The sequence below is a fragment of the Dinoponera quadriceps genome, unplaced genomic scaffold (genome assembly GCF_001313825.1).
Source record: "Dinoponera quadriceps isolate SergipeBrazil2010 unplaced genomic scaffold, ASM131382v1 scaffold942, whole genome shotgun sequence".
Classification (NCBI taxonomy): domain Eukaryota; kingdom Metazoa; phylum Arthropoda; class Insecta; order Hymenoptera; family Formicidae; genus Dinoponera; species Dinoponera quadriceps.
Window position 1 is genome coordinate 344,864 of NW_014555154.1, and position 15,988 is coordinate 360,851.

At 56.5% G+C, this 15,988-nt stretch overlaps 2 protein-coding genes across 3 annotated transcripts in view; both read right to left on the reverse strand.

Moving 5' to 3' along the window:
* The window catches only part of LOC106743130 (zinc finger protein 853-like), an 82,321-nt gene extending 78,793 nt beyond the window's left edge, over positions 1 to 3,528 (reverse strand). For both annotated transcript variants that reach the window (XM_014616667.1, XM_014616668.1), the window contains exons 1-2: positions 2,293 to 3,528; positions 165 to 275 (exon numbers count right to left, since the gene is read on the reverse strand). In XM_014616667.1, coding sequence (XP_014472153.1) covers positions 165 to 275; positions 2,293 to 3,363 — 1,182 coding nt within the window. In that variant the 5' untranslated portion in view covers positions 3,364 to 3,528. The remainder of the gene's footprint in view (positions 1 to 164; positions 276 to 2,292) is intronic.
* A 1,975-nt stretch (positions 3,529 to 5,503) lies between these two features.
* LOC106743166 (putative uncharacterized protein DDB_G0270496) overlaps positions 5,504 to 15,988 on the reverse strand; it is a 36,760-nt gene continuing 26,275 nt past the window's right edge. The window contains exon 2 of the mRNA XM_014616745.1: positions 5,504 to 5,582. Within this exon, the coding sequence (XP_014472231.1) occupies positions 5,504 to 5,582 (79 nt within the window). The remainder of the gene's footprint in view (positions 5,583 to 15,988) is intronic.

Genomic DNA, 15,988 nt, shown 5'->3' on the forward strand with positions numbered 1-15,988 from the left:
GGGGGGGGGGGGGAGCCAGTCGGGGATGACCGTGGTGTTTTGGTCGGCCGGAGGTAAAAGCGAGAACTTGGAGGTTAGGACGCACGTGCGCGTGGAAGGCAAGGAAGAGCGATAATAAGATAGTAGGGGGTTTGCTTTTTGAACGGGCTGAGTGTTCAACTCACTCGCTGCAGGGTGGACCAGCATTCCTCGAGGGTGCGTTCGCTGATGTTGCCCATTCCTCCACCACCGCCGGCACCTACTGCACCTCCAAGCCCCGCCGCAGAGGCACGAGACTATCAGGCAAGATAGGATAGCTCATGTTAGTCCTCCCTATCCTCCTTCGTCGTCCTTTAGGCGCTACTAACCGTCTCTACTACAAAGCCTACTCCTCGTCGGAGGAAGCTGCTACTACTACTTCGGGAACGGACATACGGATGTAAAGAAACGAGAAACGATTGAAAAACGGAAAAAAAAAAGAGCGTTCGCCCGTCGTCGACGGTCGACGAACGCGAGAAGAGCGAGTGACGGGGACGACAGCGTGCAGCTCTGTCTCGCACAGGGTGGTCGTCGTGTGGGACTCGCTCTAATCTCTAATTAATCTCTAATTAATATATCGGTATTTGCGCGCGCGTTAATCGCGCTCGCGACAACGGGAGATTCCCACTAAAGCCACCGGTGCTATTAGTAACGACAGAATTTTCAATCTGACGCTGTTATCAGGCGTGTTCCCGTCGCGGATCGAAGCTGCGAGAGGCTGCTCTCCGGGTTTTCTCACGAACGATATTTACTGTCTCGCTAATTACAAATTGCCGATGCTCGAACTTGCTAACGCGATCTCTCGAAGTTCCGCTATGTCGAGGAGATACGATTTTTCTTCTCTCTTTCTCTCGCGCATACTCACACACACACAGAGTCTCTCTCTCTCTCTCTCTCTCTCAGGCGCGCTCACTCTCTCATTCTACTCTCATCGTATCGAGACTCCGCGGCCCATGCCGTCGCAGAAACACGGCGCGATATTTTCTTGGTAACATCTTCCCGGCGTACCGTATGACGTATGCGTATGGTATTATCTGTGTTGCGCGGGTCAAGAACCCCGGGAGACGACGTATCTGCATCTCCCTGCATTGGTGTGCGTGGGCCGCGTTCGCATTTGCGGACTGCACTGCTACTTTGACGTGTGCGTGCTCTCTCTCTCTCTCTCACTCGCTCACTCACTCACTCTCTCACTCTCTCCCCCTTGTTCCTCCTCTCGCTCATTCTCGCTCACTCTCTCTCACACACATACTCTCTCTCTCTCTTCCGCGTGTACGAGCGTGTAAGTTACTACGCTGTGGTAAGTCAACGTACTCTGCTCGGCGCGCACGTGTGCGCCCGCGTGTGTCTGTGTGCGTGCACGCGCGTATGAGATCCGTGGTCAGCGCGCGTATCTGGGTACAGTCGCGAAATCAAACCGACGAAATTGTCGGTGACACGTGACTAGGCGGCGCGCTAGCGAGGTGACGCTAAATTACCGTAAAAGCTACCGCTCGTTTCCGAACGAGTGCCGAACGGTTGCTCGATTAAACGTTGTCTGCAAGTAATGTTACTTAAGCAGCCGCAACCGGGAAGCAACCATCTGGTAGGTCGCTCGGCGACCAGAGAGAGAGAGAGAGAGAGAGAGAATACGCGCGTCGGTGAGGCGAACGCGCATTCCGGCCGCATCGCCGTCCGATTTTTTCGCGCGCGAAACGACCAACTTTCGCGACGCGAAGCGTTAAAAGCGGCGCTCGCGAGCGCGCGCGAATTTACGCGAGAGAGCGCGACCACGCACGTAGGAGGGGGAGGGAGGAACCTTGATGCTGCTCGCGACAGCCTAGGGCTGGACGACGACGCGTCGAGAGAGAGAGAGAGAGAGAGAGAGAAAGAGAGAACCGTCGAGCGCGCCGTTGAATAAATATTTTTCCCCGCGAGGAGAGGAGAAACCGCTCGAAAGTATTGTCCGGCGTCTGTCTCGGCCCGAGTGAATGACCCTATTTATCGGTGCGTTATGTATTTTTATCGCGGTCGCCTCGCCCTAGTTATTTATCGCGCTGCTCTCTTCGCAGCGCGCGGCTGGCGGCTGCGAGATCGCGAGCGAACGTGATCGCGCTGCACGAGAAAGAGAGAAAGAGAGATAAAGACACTCGTTCTCTCGTGCCTGTCCCTCGGGCGGAGACGCGCTCGGGAAACAATGGAAAATAAAAGAAGAAACTAGACAAAGGCGGAAAGAAAAACAGCCGCGGCAGGAGAGGTAGGCGGTTAAACCCGAAGCTGCGTGCGCTCGTCTCTCACCTGTAACTCGTTGACGAGCTTTTCCGTGAGCGTGGCGTCGTGGGAGTCCTGACTGGTCGCGCCTGGGCTCAGCATCGAGTTCTGGGAATTCTGTTGCTGATTGGCCGACATGTTCATGCCGGCGAGGCCGCCGTTCTGCGCGATGGTGCCGGCCATGTTGAGCGCCTGCTGCTGCAGGTTCTGCGTGAGGTTCTGCGCCTGCTGCTGCAGATTCTGCGTGAGATTCTGCGCCTGCTGCTGCAGCGCCTGCTGGTTCAGCGCCTGGCCGAGATTCTGCGTGAGGTTCTGCGCCTGTTGCTGCAACGTCTGCGAGAGGTTCTGAGCCTGGCTCTGGATGTTCTGCTGCAGGCTCTGGCTCGCTTGGCTGAGGTTCTGCGGCTGGTTGAGCAGCTGCTGCTGTTGCTGCGGCGACAGATTCGGCGTGAGGCTCTGCGCCAGATTGTGCTGCAGGGTCTGGCCGAGGTTCTGCTGCATGTTCTGCGTCAGCGCCTGGGTCAGCGCCTGGCCCAGGTTCTGATTGAGGGCCTGGGCCGCTTGGACAGCCTGCACCGCCAGCGACGGGCTGGACGCTTGCGACATGGTCTGCTGTGCTTGCGCCAGGCTGTGCAGGCTCTGGGCCATGCTGGAGGCGATGGCACCTTGGTGATCCGCCTGCGGCGACGGCGTGGTCGGTGCCGGGGAAGACTGATGCTGCGGCCCTTGATTCGTCTGGTTCATCGACATGGCGTGCTGCTGTTGCATCTGCGGACTCGCGGTTTGCCCGAGACTCGCGTTCGCGTTCTGCTGCACCTGCGACACCGCGCTTTGCTGTTGCTGCTGCTGCTGCTGCTGTTGTTGCTGCTGCTGCTGACCCAACGGACTGTGCATCTGCTGTACCTGCTGCTGCTGCTGCTGCTGGTGCTGCTGCTGCTGTTGCGTCGAATTGGAGATAGGACTGTGCTGTATCCCCGGCGAATGTTGGGGTGGACCCCGCTGCGGCTGCTGCCAGTAGTCCGACATCTTGAATACGTGTTGGCGTAGCGCGTGAAGGTTCGCGGCTGCCGCGGTGACAGCCGACGCCTGGATCTCCATTGGTTCGGACTCGTTTTCAAGATCGGGCTCCGGCGAGCTGCACGGATCCTCGTCCTCCTCCTCGTCCTCCCTCTCGGTGATATCCTCCTCCTCGTCGTCGTGAATCCTCGTGGTGCGGTCCGGCTCGGGCCCCGGTGGCCCCGCGCCAGCAACAACAGCAACACCACCGGCGTTTCCGCCGCCTCCTCCTCCTCCACCGCCACCTCCGCCGCCACCGCCTCCGCCGCCGCCGCCTCCTCCACCTCCTATCCCACCCCCCGAATCGCCAGAGTGAAGATGATTGCCCGGGTGGTGCTGATGATGGTGTTGCTGCTGCTGCAGGTGATGGTGGGTGCGCGACTCGGGATTTTGGTTCTGCGGCTGCTGCGGATGCTGTTGCTGCGGCTGTTGTTGCTGTTGCTGCTGCTGCGGCGGTTGCTGCTGTTGCTGCTGCGGATGGTGATGTTGCGGCTGCTGATGGTCTAGGCCGAAGTCCGGTTGGGCTTGCGTCTGTGCACGCAGGTCCAGGGCCGCCGTCGCGTCCGAAATTTTGAGGCCTTCGCGAGAAGCCCGGGCTACCCCCTTCCGGCGCAGCTTGCCCGCTTTTTCGCACCCCTTCCGGTAAGCAGCTCGACGGCCGGCACACCTCTGCGCTCGCCGCCGTTACTTCCTATCTTTCGTCTCGCTCGGTCGCTGCTTTTCAGCTCGGGATCGTCGTAACGATAACGATCCTCGTGCCGAGCTTCGACGTGGGCGGCGGGCAACGTCAGTTACTCGCCACCTGCTGCGACTTCCCGGCACTGCTACCTACCGCCTGTCTCATCAAAGTTCCTCTTATGATTCCTCCACTCCCTCTTCCGGGTCCTCTCCCAGATCTCTCCCTCGCTCCTTCTCTACGTCGTGGCTGTCGTTCTTGTTCGCGCGGTGCCTCTCGCACCTCCGATCGCAGTCGATACTTCCGTAATGCGTCCTTTATCGTGGTATGGCTTCTCACGCACGCAGGTTAGTGCCGCATGCGTGCGCGGTCCTTTCGGTCGTCTCCTTTCTTCTCCCCCTCCTCTGTGTGTGTGTGTGTCTGTGTGTGTTTTACGCGTGTGCTTTGCGTGAGTTGCTGCGCGTGCGAGCGAACGTTCTCCAGCGAATGGGAGAACGGCCTATTTCCTTCGTCTATCTAACTTAAACTCTATCGTACACTTAAGTTCAGGTTAAAATTCAGGATTGCCCAGCCCGGACGGTGTGAACGAGAAGGATAGTCCACGCGGACGCGAATCAAGATACCGGTCGGGTGAGGCTTCCGCTCTCTTCGTCTTCTTCTTCCTCCTCCTCCTCTTCTTCGGGGTGAGAAATCACACTCGCGGATGATTACCGCTCGTCCCGTTTTGCCCTGAGTATTTTAGCCCCGTTATGTGCGTGCGGTGTTGTGTGGTGTGTGCGTGCGTGTGTGTCGCGAGAACGCGCGCGCCCAGCCTTCGAAAAAAGTGTGTGTCCGCTGTCTCGCGCGCGTGTCTCGCCTGTCGGTGAGTCCGTGTGAAATTCTTTTAAGCGGGACGAGAGCGTTCCTCTCCGGGATTTCCGTCACTCCGTTTTCCTCGGCTTCCGCCTCTGCTTTATGCGCCGACCCTCTCTCTTCCCTCCGTAGCGGCTGTCGCGTCCGTCGATGACTCCTCCTCGAAATGCGACTCTAGCGTTTTAACTCTTTAAAAGGAATTCTATTCGATTATCGATCACCGCTCGTCGTTACCGATATCGTCGATGGTAATTGTGGTTGCTTCTTATTATCGTTTAGGTTTAATTAATATTGCACTTAGGTACACTCGTTTTTGAACACACTGAAATATATATGTATGCAGCGCGGGGTTCTCTGTCGAGCTTTTCTCCGATTCTTGCTTCGTTTTCTCTCTCCCTCTTTCTCTCTGTCTCTCTTTCTGTCTATCTCTCCCCTTCTCTCCACTTTCCTCTCCCTCTCGATCTTTACTCTTCTTCTTTCTCTCTGCGCTCCCGTAGCTACTCCCGATCTTTCCGTCCTCTGTCACCTCCCTCGCTATTTTCGTATTCGCACAATCAACTCGCTAATCACTTGCTTCCTCGCAACCCCGCTTTTACTCGTTCGGCTCTCGGTCTTCTTTCGCTCTTCTGCTCCTCCGCTTCTGCTTTGCTCGTCTTATTCTGCTTCTTCCGCTTTGTCCAGTCTTCCTCTCCTGCGCGGGAATCTCTCGCTGCAACGCGTCTCCCGCTCGAAGCTGCAACCCAGAAAAGAAAGATACATTTTGACGTTATTCGTTAGGCACACGCGCGATTAGAACATTCAACATCCAGCGCGACTACTATCTTCCCCTCTCTCTTTCCACCTCGGTCTATCTCATAGGCAACCGTTTCACAAGTTTTCGACAAGCGTTCGTCGCACGCACGTATCCTCCGAGAGAGATTCCCTCCCGATTGATTCAGCCGACGATTTCGCGATTTCGGAGGAGGACCCGTTGACTCGCCGCGGCGAGAACAACGTCCGATTTGAAACATCGATTTTTGCAAGATGACACTGCCTGAAAGCGGCCGCCGGTGCGCGAAAATATCGAGTGCCGCGATTGGAAGAATCCTAATGAGATTTCGTACGCGCGGTATCGGAAAGACATCGGATATTCGACAATCTTGCGCGGCGCGTACCACCCTTCCTCCAAGTGGCGTTTCGCAATGAAGCATTGCACTTCCGACACAAACAACAATTTCAACCAGCACTGTCAGGAGCACGCACTAATTACGCGTACACGCTGAATTTCGTCCGTTCACATCCAGATCTCGCGCGATCAGATCATTTAACGTTTTAACACCAATTCACCGCCTCTTCTCCGCTACTCCGCGGACTCTCGTCTCGCAGGATTTTTCCGTCGCTCTCGGAAGATCGCTCGGCCAGCGAGGAGGAGGAGGAGGACGTCTTTCGCGATCAGGCGAATGAGCGCATCACACACGGCGTCGCAGGACCAGAGTGAGGAGAGCCGGAAGAGGCTCGAAAGGGAATGACGCGCCGACGAATGAAGGATTTATTCCGCGATGCAGCGTCGTCCCACCAAACGAACGAGTATCCGAAGCACTGGGTGTACCTCTCGATAACGAACGCAGAAACGTGCGCGTCGACGTGAGCACCAATTGCGGCACGTCTCACTGTGACACTCTCGGCGAGCGATTCTACTCCCGTCGTCGTTCGTTTCTCGAGGCGACGAGGAAACGCGTCTTCGCCCGGGCTGGACGCGAGTTAATCCCTCATTCGTCAGCGCGCGGCCAATTTTTTCACGCCGCACACTGAGGGGAAATCACCACGACGCGCGGTGTCAATGAAACGGCGATTAATTCGTTGCGCCGGGGGTTTACGCGAGTGTCCACTTCGAGTCCGGGTGATTCGAAATCGCGCACAGGTATTCGCGTAACCCCGCCGACTCGTTCGTTTCTCTTCGCGGACGCGCGATTCCACCGGGGCGACCAACGTTCGGTCGCACCGGTATTTCGCGGATTTCCCCACGAACATTCTCTATCTCTCTCTCTCTCCCAACGATCGGCGGATCGTATCGTCGCGTTCGCGGACTTCCCATCGTCCCGGACGTTTTCGCGCGCTGTATCTCTCCTCGCGATCTTACCGAAGCACATCGTATCACCCCCGAGATCGCGACGGAGATCGAAGCGATCGCGACGAGACACTGTAGAGACGGCGACGATGACGTTACCGGGCATGTCGGAAGCACAGGGGGCTGGAGGGGGTGGGTCAGTGTGGTGTGGTCTCGGGCGAAAGTGGGGAAAACTCGGTAAAATCGTGCGAAAGAAGAAGAGGAAGAAGAAGAAGCGGCGATCGCCGATCGTAGCACAAACGCGCGCGATCGTGAAGCCGCCGCTCTTCTCGCGCTCCTCTCTCGCCAAGTCGCACGTTCACACTCGGTAGGCACAAGAGATCGTACGGCGGTGCGTGACATTCCCGGGGAGAAAAGAATCCGGTGGATCCCTTACGGTGGAGAGATCCGAGTTGCGGCCGACGAGTGTGGGCAGAGGCGAACGATGACGACGAGTTCGGCGGATGGTCGGTACGCGTAAAACGATCGTCGCACCTCGCTCCCCGGGTGCTTTCTCTCTCTCCCTCTCTCTCTCTCTGTGTATGTGTGTGTGTGTATCGCGACCGTCGTGCACGGTATCGGCCAAGACACTGTTCTTCCTCTTCGACGACGAGTAACGACAACGACGAAGACGATGACGACGACGACGACGTATACGACGACGGGGGAAAAAGCTCTCTCCTCTTCCGCGTTCGAGTCCTTGACGGAGGAGGAACCGAAACTGACTCGGGTCTGCGGCTCGCGAGAAACGCTAAGTCCTTCTCCGTCGGGGGCCGGTGGTGGCGCGCTTCTCAGACCGCGTGCGTCTGACTAAAAGCCACCCCCTCGTGCCTTAAAGAACGCGTGTTCGGGTAGGGGCGTTGTCTTAGGTGGTGCGCGGCCGCGAAATTTCTGGCCACCTCGGAGCGCCTTCGCCTTCGGCCCTTTCTTACCGCGGCTACGTCGCGCGCGGGTCCGACGGGCCTGGGCGTAGGCCCAGGTTACCGTGGACCGACTCGTGACCCCTGCCGCGTCCTCCCACGACGAAAATCTACCTCCGGCAGGACGAAAAACTGAAGCCGTCGTAGGACAGGAGTTTTCAAGCTACCCCTCTTTTCCTTTGCCCCCACCAAGCAGGACGCCGAGGCGCGCGCTCTATCTCCCCCTTTTCCTCAAACTCTCCTCTCCCTTCACCCCGCAGCCAGGTGGGTGGGTGGGGGATTCTCCGCCGCCGACGCCTCGTACGGGGGTAAGCGTCGTAAGGGGTGAGAAAGAGAGTGGGGTCGCGCTCCGTCTCCGTTTCACCCGGCCAAGAAAACCCTCTCCTCAGGCGGGAGGAAAGGAGAAAGAGAGCGAGCGAGCGAGAGAGGGAAAGAGGGAGGGAGAAAGAGGACCCTCGCGTAAGAACCGATTATCTGTCCCTGTCTATCGCGATCTTATACTTCGCGGTTACGTTCCGGCGCACGTAAGTACCGCCGCGGTACGAGCGGCTCGCGGACTCTTTTTCCCGAGAGCTCGTCCTTGAAAACTTCTCGCCTGTATAAGTCACCGATCATCTCCGGCCGTATCAACTCACTCGGACTCGCGCTCCCTCGGAGAGCCTCTCTCCTGGCACAAAGAATTCTCTTCCTCTCTCTCTCTTTCCCTCTCTTTCTCGCAACTCGTTTCGTCGTAACGGCGAGAAATCGCGGCGAAAATCATCCGACGAGACGTGCGGATGCCACGAATCGGCTTACTCGACTGACCGAAAAATCCTACGGCTCCTCTGTGTGTAAGGGGGTGTAACAGTCTGAGGTACGAATAAAAAGAAGGGGGACCGTCGTATAAAAATGGCCTCCTCCCTCGTGTCCCGTATGGCAACGCACGCGTGACTAACCATGCCATCGTGGGGGAGTCGAGGGGCAGGCTTTCTTTTTTATCCCTCTTCACGGGGCGCGCGCGAGTCCGTCGACTTTATTACGTGTTACGAGCGACGCGCTACTACGGGAGTATCGCGATATTCCGGCTGCCAAGTTCGCGACCAAGTTGGCGAGCCTCCGTGGCCAATTAGACGATCGCGGAACTCATCGGCGAAAGTACAGCGTGTCGCCGCGTCACTCGGCTCGTCATCCGTCATCGCGCCCGCCACCCTTCGCGTTTTGAAAGTCAAATCGCGATTTAAACATGGATCATCGACCCCGCGGACGGAGGACGTCGACTTTCCCGCTGGACGCGCTCCGATGCTCATTTCACGGCGAAGGGTGGTCGATGGTCATCCCGCTCTCGTCTTACGCACCCTCCTCGCTTCGAAGTAGACAACCGAGCCACCCCTTCCTTCCTCCCCATATTCTCCCTCCTCCTCCACCACCCCTGCCGCCCTGTCGAGCGCTCTCTCTCTCTCATCTAACGTACCTACCCCACCATCGCATTAGGCTCCTATTTCTCCCTTCCCCGGCGAACGTCTTTCCCCTCCCTGTTCGCTCCTTCGTCTGTCCCTCTCACGCCGCCTGCTACCCTCGCTGAGCATCGCGTACCGCGCGCGGCTACTACCCTACACGGTGCACCCTTTCCCGCGTCCTTTTCTCTCCCTTCTTTCCCTCCCTTTCTCGGCCACCTCGGCTCGCAAGCCCCCACCAGCCTGGCGACCCCCACGCGCCGCTTTTTTACGCTGGCCTCGTCCTTTTTTCCACGTGGTGTACACGTGGAAGTATGAGTCCGCGGGGGTGGGGAGGCGCGACCCCTTTTTTTTTCTCTCCTTCACCCTGCCCCTCGCCGTGTGCCGCGGCGATTCACGGCCGAGGGAGAGTCCCGTCCCGGCTGTCCGAGACGCGCGCGTCCACCCTTTCGCCCTCTGTCTCGCTCGGCCTTCCGGTCGGCGGCGACAAGAAAAGCAGTGAAGAAAAGAGCGTAGCGTCGCGTCCGGTCGTATCTCGCGTGCCCCCGACCAGCCCCGTGTCCTGTCCACCCTATCCCGAGTCTCTGTCCCAACGCGCGTGCGACGAGGGTGGACCGTCGCGCGAAAAAAGTTAGCCAATGGGTCGTCCGGGCGGGAGATGGTGGAAAAATCGAGTGACCTTCGTCGCGTAGCCACGCGCGCCGTAACTTTCTTTGTCGCGGCGCGACCGACCGTCGAAAAATGTCTACCGCTCCTTAAAGAGATATTCCACGACGGCGAGAGGCGTCCCGCGCGACGAGTACGTGTCCGATGAGAGAATTCATTATGCGCAAGCAACCTCCTCGTCCCGATATATCCGCCGATAAGACTGACGAAGTAACCTCGCGAAACCGGAAATTCTGACATCGATGAAACTTTGCGCAGGCGGGGTGTAACAGGCGAATCTCGAGATATTCAGTCGATGCCAGAAAATGGTTTCAAGGGGTCGAACTTATCGTCACGCGGGGAGCGTCTTTCCACTTCTCTCGATGCGTCTCGTAAACTACTTGAAGTAGCGAAAAATGTCTCACGCAACAGTTTTACGGAAAAATTACCTCTGGTCAACTACGCCAATAATATTCCGACGAAACAATCACTAACAAAAACTTTACACCGCGCTCATCCCTTGAAACCGTTTCTCGACATTGACTGACAATTTCCAAACTCATCTCTTCGCTCCACCTGCGTGTGTGCGAAGTTTCGTTAAAATCGGAATCTCTCGCGAGATACGAAGAAACACAAGTTCCACGGAGTCCCCTGCTGATCTCAGCTAATATTTCTAACGATCCTCCGTCGATTAATTACTTCGGAGCCGCATCTTTAAGTCGCGAATAAACGGAGCAGAGCAATTCTGTGCGGCTGGAGTATCACTCCTATTAGATTCCTAATAAGTCAGACTCGAAGATAAAGCATGATCTTATCGGGTAGCACGCTCGACCGTCAACCGATATATCAATACCTCTCTCTCTCTCTCTGCAAAGAGGTCAAGTCTACGACTAGACCTAAATATCTACGAGACGCGTAATTTCGCGAGGCCTCGATAGACGGAAATATGCTCCGTCGATCGGCCGCGGCGGGCATAAGCAGGAGGAAGGTAACGCACTTCCGACACGAGGGTCTCCGCACGAAAGTGGCCGGGCGCGATCGCGATCGAACTTCCGTTCGCGGCAGGCTGCCGCCGAGGTAAGAATTTCGGCTCGGCCCGGCAGATAGACGGAGAGAGGGAGGAAGCGTAAACCATGCGCGGGTGGAGAGGGGCTCGCACGTTCGCTCGCCGCGAAGCGTGTGTTCGTACGGAGAGCTCCGAAAATAAGTACGTAGAACGCATATTGGGCAATCGAGGCTCACTTTAAATTACAAATGAAGCGGGCCGGTTCGGGCGTACGCGGGGATAAAAACAGGTGAGAATCGAGCCTCCGCTAGGGTGGGTGGATTGTCAGGTACGCGTCTGTGAGCGTACCGCATACGTGCGTACGCGGCGTTTTAGATCTCAATCCCGATCCCGATTCCCCCTGATCCCGATCGGCAGCTGGACTTCAAGAACCGACCAACGGACGTACGGACGGGTACTTGCTGCGTACGAGTTGCTGCACTTGCAACTCCGACGGCCAGTTGTGCCGGCGCGGCGCTCTGTGAATCGAGCCGATCGACTACCCCGATAGGGCTGCACGCCTTTGCGTAGGAAGACATTTGTCTTCCGCACTCGTGTACGTAAGCGTACGTGTACGATCCTGCCTGCTTTGGATCGTCCGCCTTCTGAGCGGGAGTGCGGGGGAGTGCGCGAAAACGAAGGTGGCCACGTCAGGTGGTGGAAACACGCCGGGATATTTCTTATATTGTATTCCCGTCCTTGTCTTCGCGATTTTTCCTACCCAAGCTAGTTCCGCACCCGGGGAGACGCGCTCGCGGAACGTTTCATCGCGAACGAAGGAAAGAGGAGCGCGTGTATCGGTGTGATTCTATTATCGAGAGAATAAAGGGAACCGTGGAGTGTCGCTGTGATCGAACGTCTTTTTTCTTTCCAGTCTGTCCGTCTGTCCGTCGCGCGTAAGGCAGCTTCCTGCCGGTTCGTCCCGCTGCTCTCCTCGTTTCAACCCCCGATCGTAAGAACTCACCCCGTGGCGAGGTGACGCCTGGCGGCGATGTAAGGAACGTCGGAACGAACGAGTGGAGAAAAGGGTGAGTAGTTTTAAGGTTTTTGTCCGTGCTAACCTCGGCGGGAAATCGATCACGCTCACGCTGGAGCAACAACGGCGGCAAATGCGAGCGGAGACGCGCGATAGCGCGAGAAAGGGAGAGACAGATGGACGGACAGAGAAGGAGAGAGAGAGTGCGTGTTGCACACGCATTCGACACGTGAGATATCCGCGAGTGAAATAAAATACGAGATCCACAAACTCGACAGACGTTCATGGGACGCCTGTGGATCTTCCAAATTCGAATGAATTCCCATTCTTTCCAGGTTACCGTGGATTTTACGGCGGATTATAGTTCGATTTTATTCGAAAGCGTCTGAAATTCATCTTCCGATGCTGTACGACTTATTTCATCATCTACGAAGCATAAACTTAAGACAATCTTAAATAGATGCTTTCCACTTAGTGACACAAGTCGGCACAAGTGTCGTTTTGTCTTCACACTCAGTGAATAACAAAGATGACGCTTGTGTTATCGAATTGAAGGCACTCGGTGTTAGATCCGACTATGAATACCGGTCTGTTGGGACGATCACCTGTCTGAGATAAATAAAGAAGCACCTTCCGCGACGCCTCTGGTGAAATTTCGGTAAGTTTCGGCGCAGAGCGAAAGGAATATCCGGCGACACGGGCGCGACGATCGGATGTGACTTTTCGCCGACGATATTGAACTCACCGAAATATGCGTAGGTCTCGATCGCCTACCACCTCACGCGCGTTATCACATTATCGCCGGCGGAGGAACGTCGCAGTAACGAGAGACTCACTACTTTATTCGCCGGGAAATGAGATTAAGATCGTCGCGACGGCCGCGATTCGGCGAATCGGCGAATCGTAGGAACGTGCAGCACGCGAGCCATCGAAACTGACGGCCCGGATTAAGAATTCTAACGGTAGGAGTAGCCGGTCGGGCAGTAGGATGAAATGAGCGACGCGTCCGGCGCATTACGCAATGAAAGAAACAAATGAAGCTTAATAGAAAAACTGCCCGCGCTAGAAAAACCCATTCCATCGTGCACTTAGTACAGCTGCGTCAGAAAGTGCACCGGCCGTTCTTTCTCCCCTTCGTCGTCGTACGCGTTTCCCGTCGACGGACGGGGGAATTCGCGGCCCGCGACGTCACCGACGGTGTGACTCGCGATCGACCGAAATTTTTCATCGGACGTTTGGAAACGCTCGCTTCGATCGCGGAACGAGAAATCGCGAGGCCGCGCGATTCCTTCACATTTGCGGAACGCCGTCATCGGCAAGGCCGGTCAAACAATCGACGGTAATCGGCGCGGAATAATAATTGTCGCGCGGCGCTCGGCCACGGTGAGAGGACAGCTCATGAATTTTTCGGCTCCATTTGGAAGAGGGGCTAATTAACAGTAATCAAGCGAACGTGTAGAATCGGCTCGCCGCTGACCGGTGTACTTTGTTCCGGTTCTAAATTTGGTTTACATTAAATATGAGGACGCTCGTCGGGACGTACGCTCGCGCGTACACGCACACACGCGTTCGCTCGCGTATGCATGCATGCGCGTGTAGCGTCGCATTAAATATAACCAAACGCGGCAAACGCGCGTAATGAATCAAATTATTTCGGACCGCGCGCCGGGTAGGGGAGATAATTTACGCGGCCGCTCGCTCGCGGAAAAGGATGAAAGCGTGGGCGCGTGTGAAAAAAACAGAATGAATTGTAGATTCGCGCGGGTACGCAGCGCCGATATGTGTGCCGGCCGGTTAGGCCGATAATCGATAACGATTCCGGACAATTCGCGAAAGATCAAAGGCGTGCGTATCGCCGAAAGTCCACGGGCGAGCGCGAGCCGCCGCGGCGACGAGCTCGCGGAACGCGCGTCGCATGCATTTTTCCCGACTGTACCACCACTGCCGTCTGCGGCTGTGTCAATAGGAGCCAATCTAAGTACATATGCACACACAGACGCGCAACGCAGCTCGCCGCACACTGCGACTCCTCGTGATGCAATCGTGTGCCTCGTGCCTCGCGCAGTTTCGACATTCTCTTTGCCCCGCGCTATGCGCAAAGTGCGGCAACGAATTCCGCGATCGGACGATCGATCGATCTCGGTGCGGACCTGAAATTTTAACCTCCGACCCCGAGCGAGATCCACCTCTCGGGGCCTTAGATTCGCGTCATCAGAATTACGATGACGACGACGATGATGACGATGATGATCGAGCGAGCGCGAAGAACGGCTGATCCGCGCGCTGCATAGCTCGCGCGTATACCGACGTATCTGTCGCTTTCGTGTTTTCTGAGACTTTGTGCGAACCGCGAGATAAGATAAGTGCGCGCGGATCCAGGATCAAGGTGACGATGATAGCGTCGTGACTTCGGACGGAATCGCTCCGGAAAAAAGTGACGCGCTGCTCGGCGGCGTTATCGGAAAAATACCGCGACGACGGCACCATTCTTGCGGGCGCGCGCGAAATAAAAGCGCTCCAGAAATATCCGCGTTACTCGGGAAAATGTAGCGCGGAAAGAGAGGGGGAAGGAGAAATCCGAAGGATCAAGGGGAGCTTAATTTTTAAACGCGCTGACTACCGCCCGTTCGCTCGTCGACGAGCCTCCGTTTCCTATCGCGGTGTCTCTTCCTCTCCGTCGGGAACTCACGCGAAGTCATTCGCGGAGTCATTTCGAAGTGACGTTCGCCATGGCAACGCCGTTGGAAATCAATCGAGGAACGCGAGTAAACGATTGAAGTGCGAGAGAGGTCCGTTGTCGCGTCTCGTTGTGCTCGGCGACGAAAAGAAACGATCGATCTCTCTCGGTGATTCGGCTCGTCTCGCTGGACGTTTAAATATAGTGAACGGGGCTCATGTATTTTGAAGAGAGACCGCCGCTCGTTGCCCGGGCAATGACGGTGGGAGCTAGTCATGAAAGATGGCAGGGGCCGGTCGATGATCGCGAATATTTTTGCCACGCGCAGTCAGTACTTTCTGTCTCGTATATTCGCGAAAGAGAGAGGCGTCGGCCGGGAGGAAAGAGAAAGAGAGGGGAAAGAGCGGCGGCGCATACATAGGAAGACCGTTAATCAAAGCGAGTCGGAGCGCGCGCTCCGGGATACCCGGCCGGAGGAGCGAGTTTTGCCATTTTTGGGGGGGAAAATTTTCCGTGGAAATCATTGACGTCGCCCGGGTCATCGACGAGCTCTACCCGGCGGACCGAACAGCTACACGCACACACACGTGCGCTCAGCGGGCGCTCGCGCGCACACGTGCGCATACGTACGTGTGTGTGTGTGTGTGTGTGCCAGGGTACACAACGTGGGAGGCCTGTGTCTCGTATATCGGGGTGGTAGTTCCCGCAGAGAACGGCGTGCGACGGCCTCCCATTGGCCTCCCATTGGCCGGTCCGGGGGTGGCTCGCTGCAGTCATCGATTCAGGCAGTCATTGGCTGACTCGGCCCCGGCCGCCATTTTGAATGACTCCGGGATCAATACGCGGGGTGCGGAAAAAAAAGTGCATGCAGGCCCACCGCCGCCCCCGGGTTCCCTCGGCCGTATCTCACGGCCGTTCGCACGCCACCATTCTCTCTCTCTCTCTCTCCCCCCCTCGATCTCTCTCGTTCTCTCTATCTATCCGCCGGTTCATGCAACCGCCGACACCGTTGCACGACCTCCTCTTTCCACCCAGGGGCACCCTAACGCCTTTCCGCCGCCGACTACCATCCGCCGCCCTCCCCCGCGCTGCCGCCGTTACCGCTCTTCCTCCGTTGGCATCCCCGGCGCAACAACGCCAACCATCGACGACCCAGCCGAAAGGGAGCGATAGGGCCGTTCACGTGTGTACGTTGCGGAGGAACGCAAAGTACGTGTGTGTGTATATATATATATATATAAATATATATATAAATATATACATATATATATATAATATATATACATATATACATATATAAAATATATATATGTATATATATATAACACATATATATATATATATATATATATATATG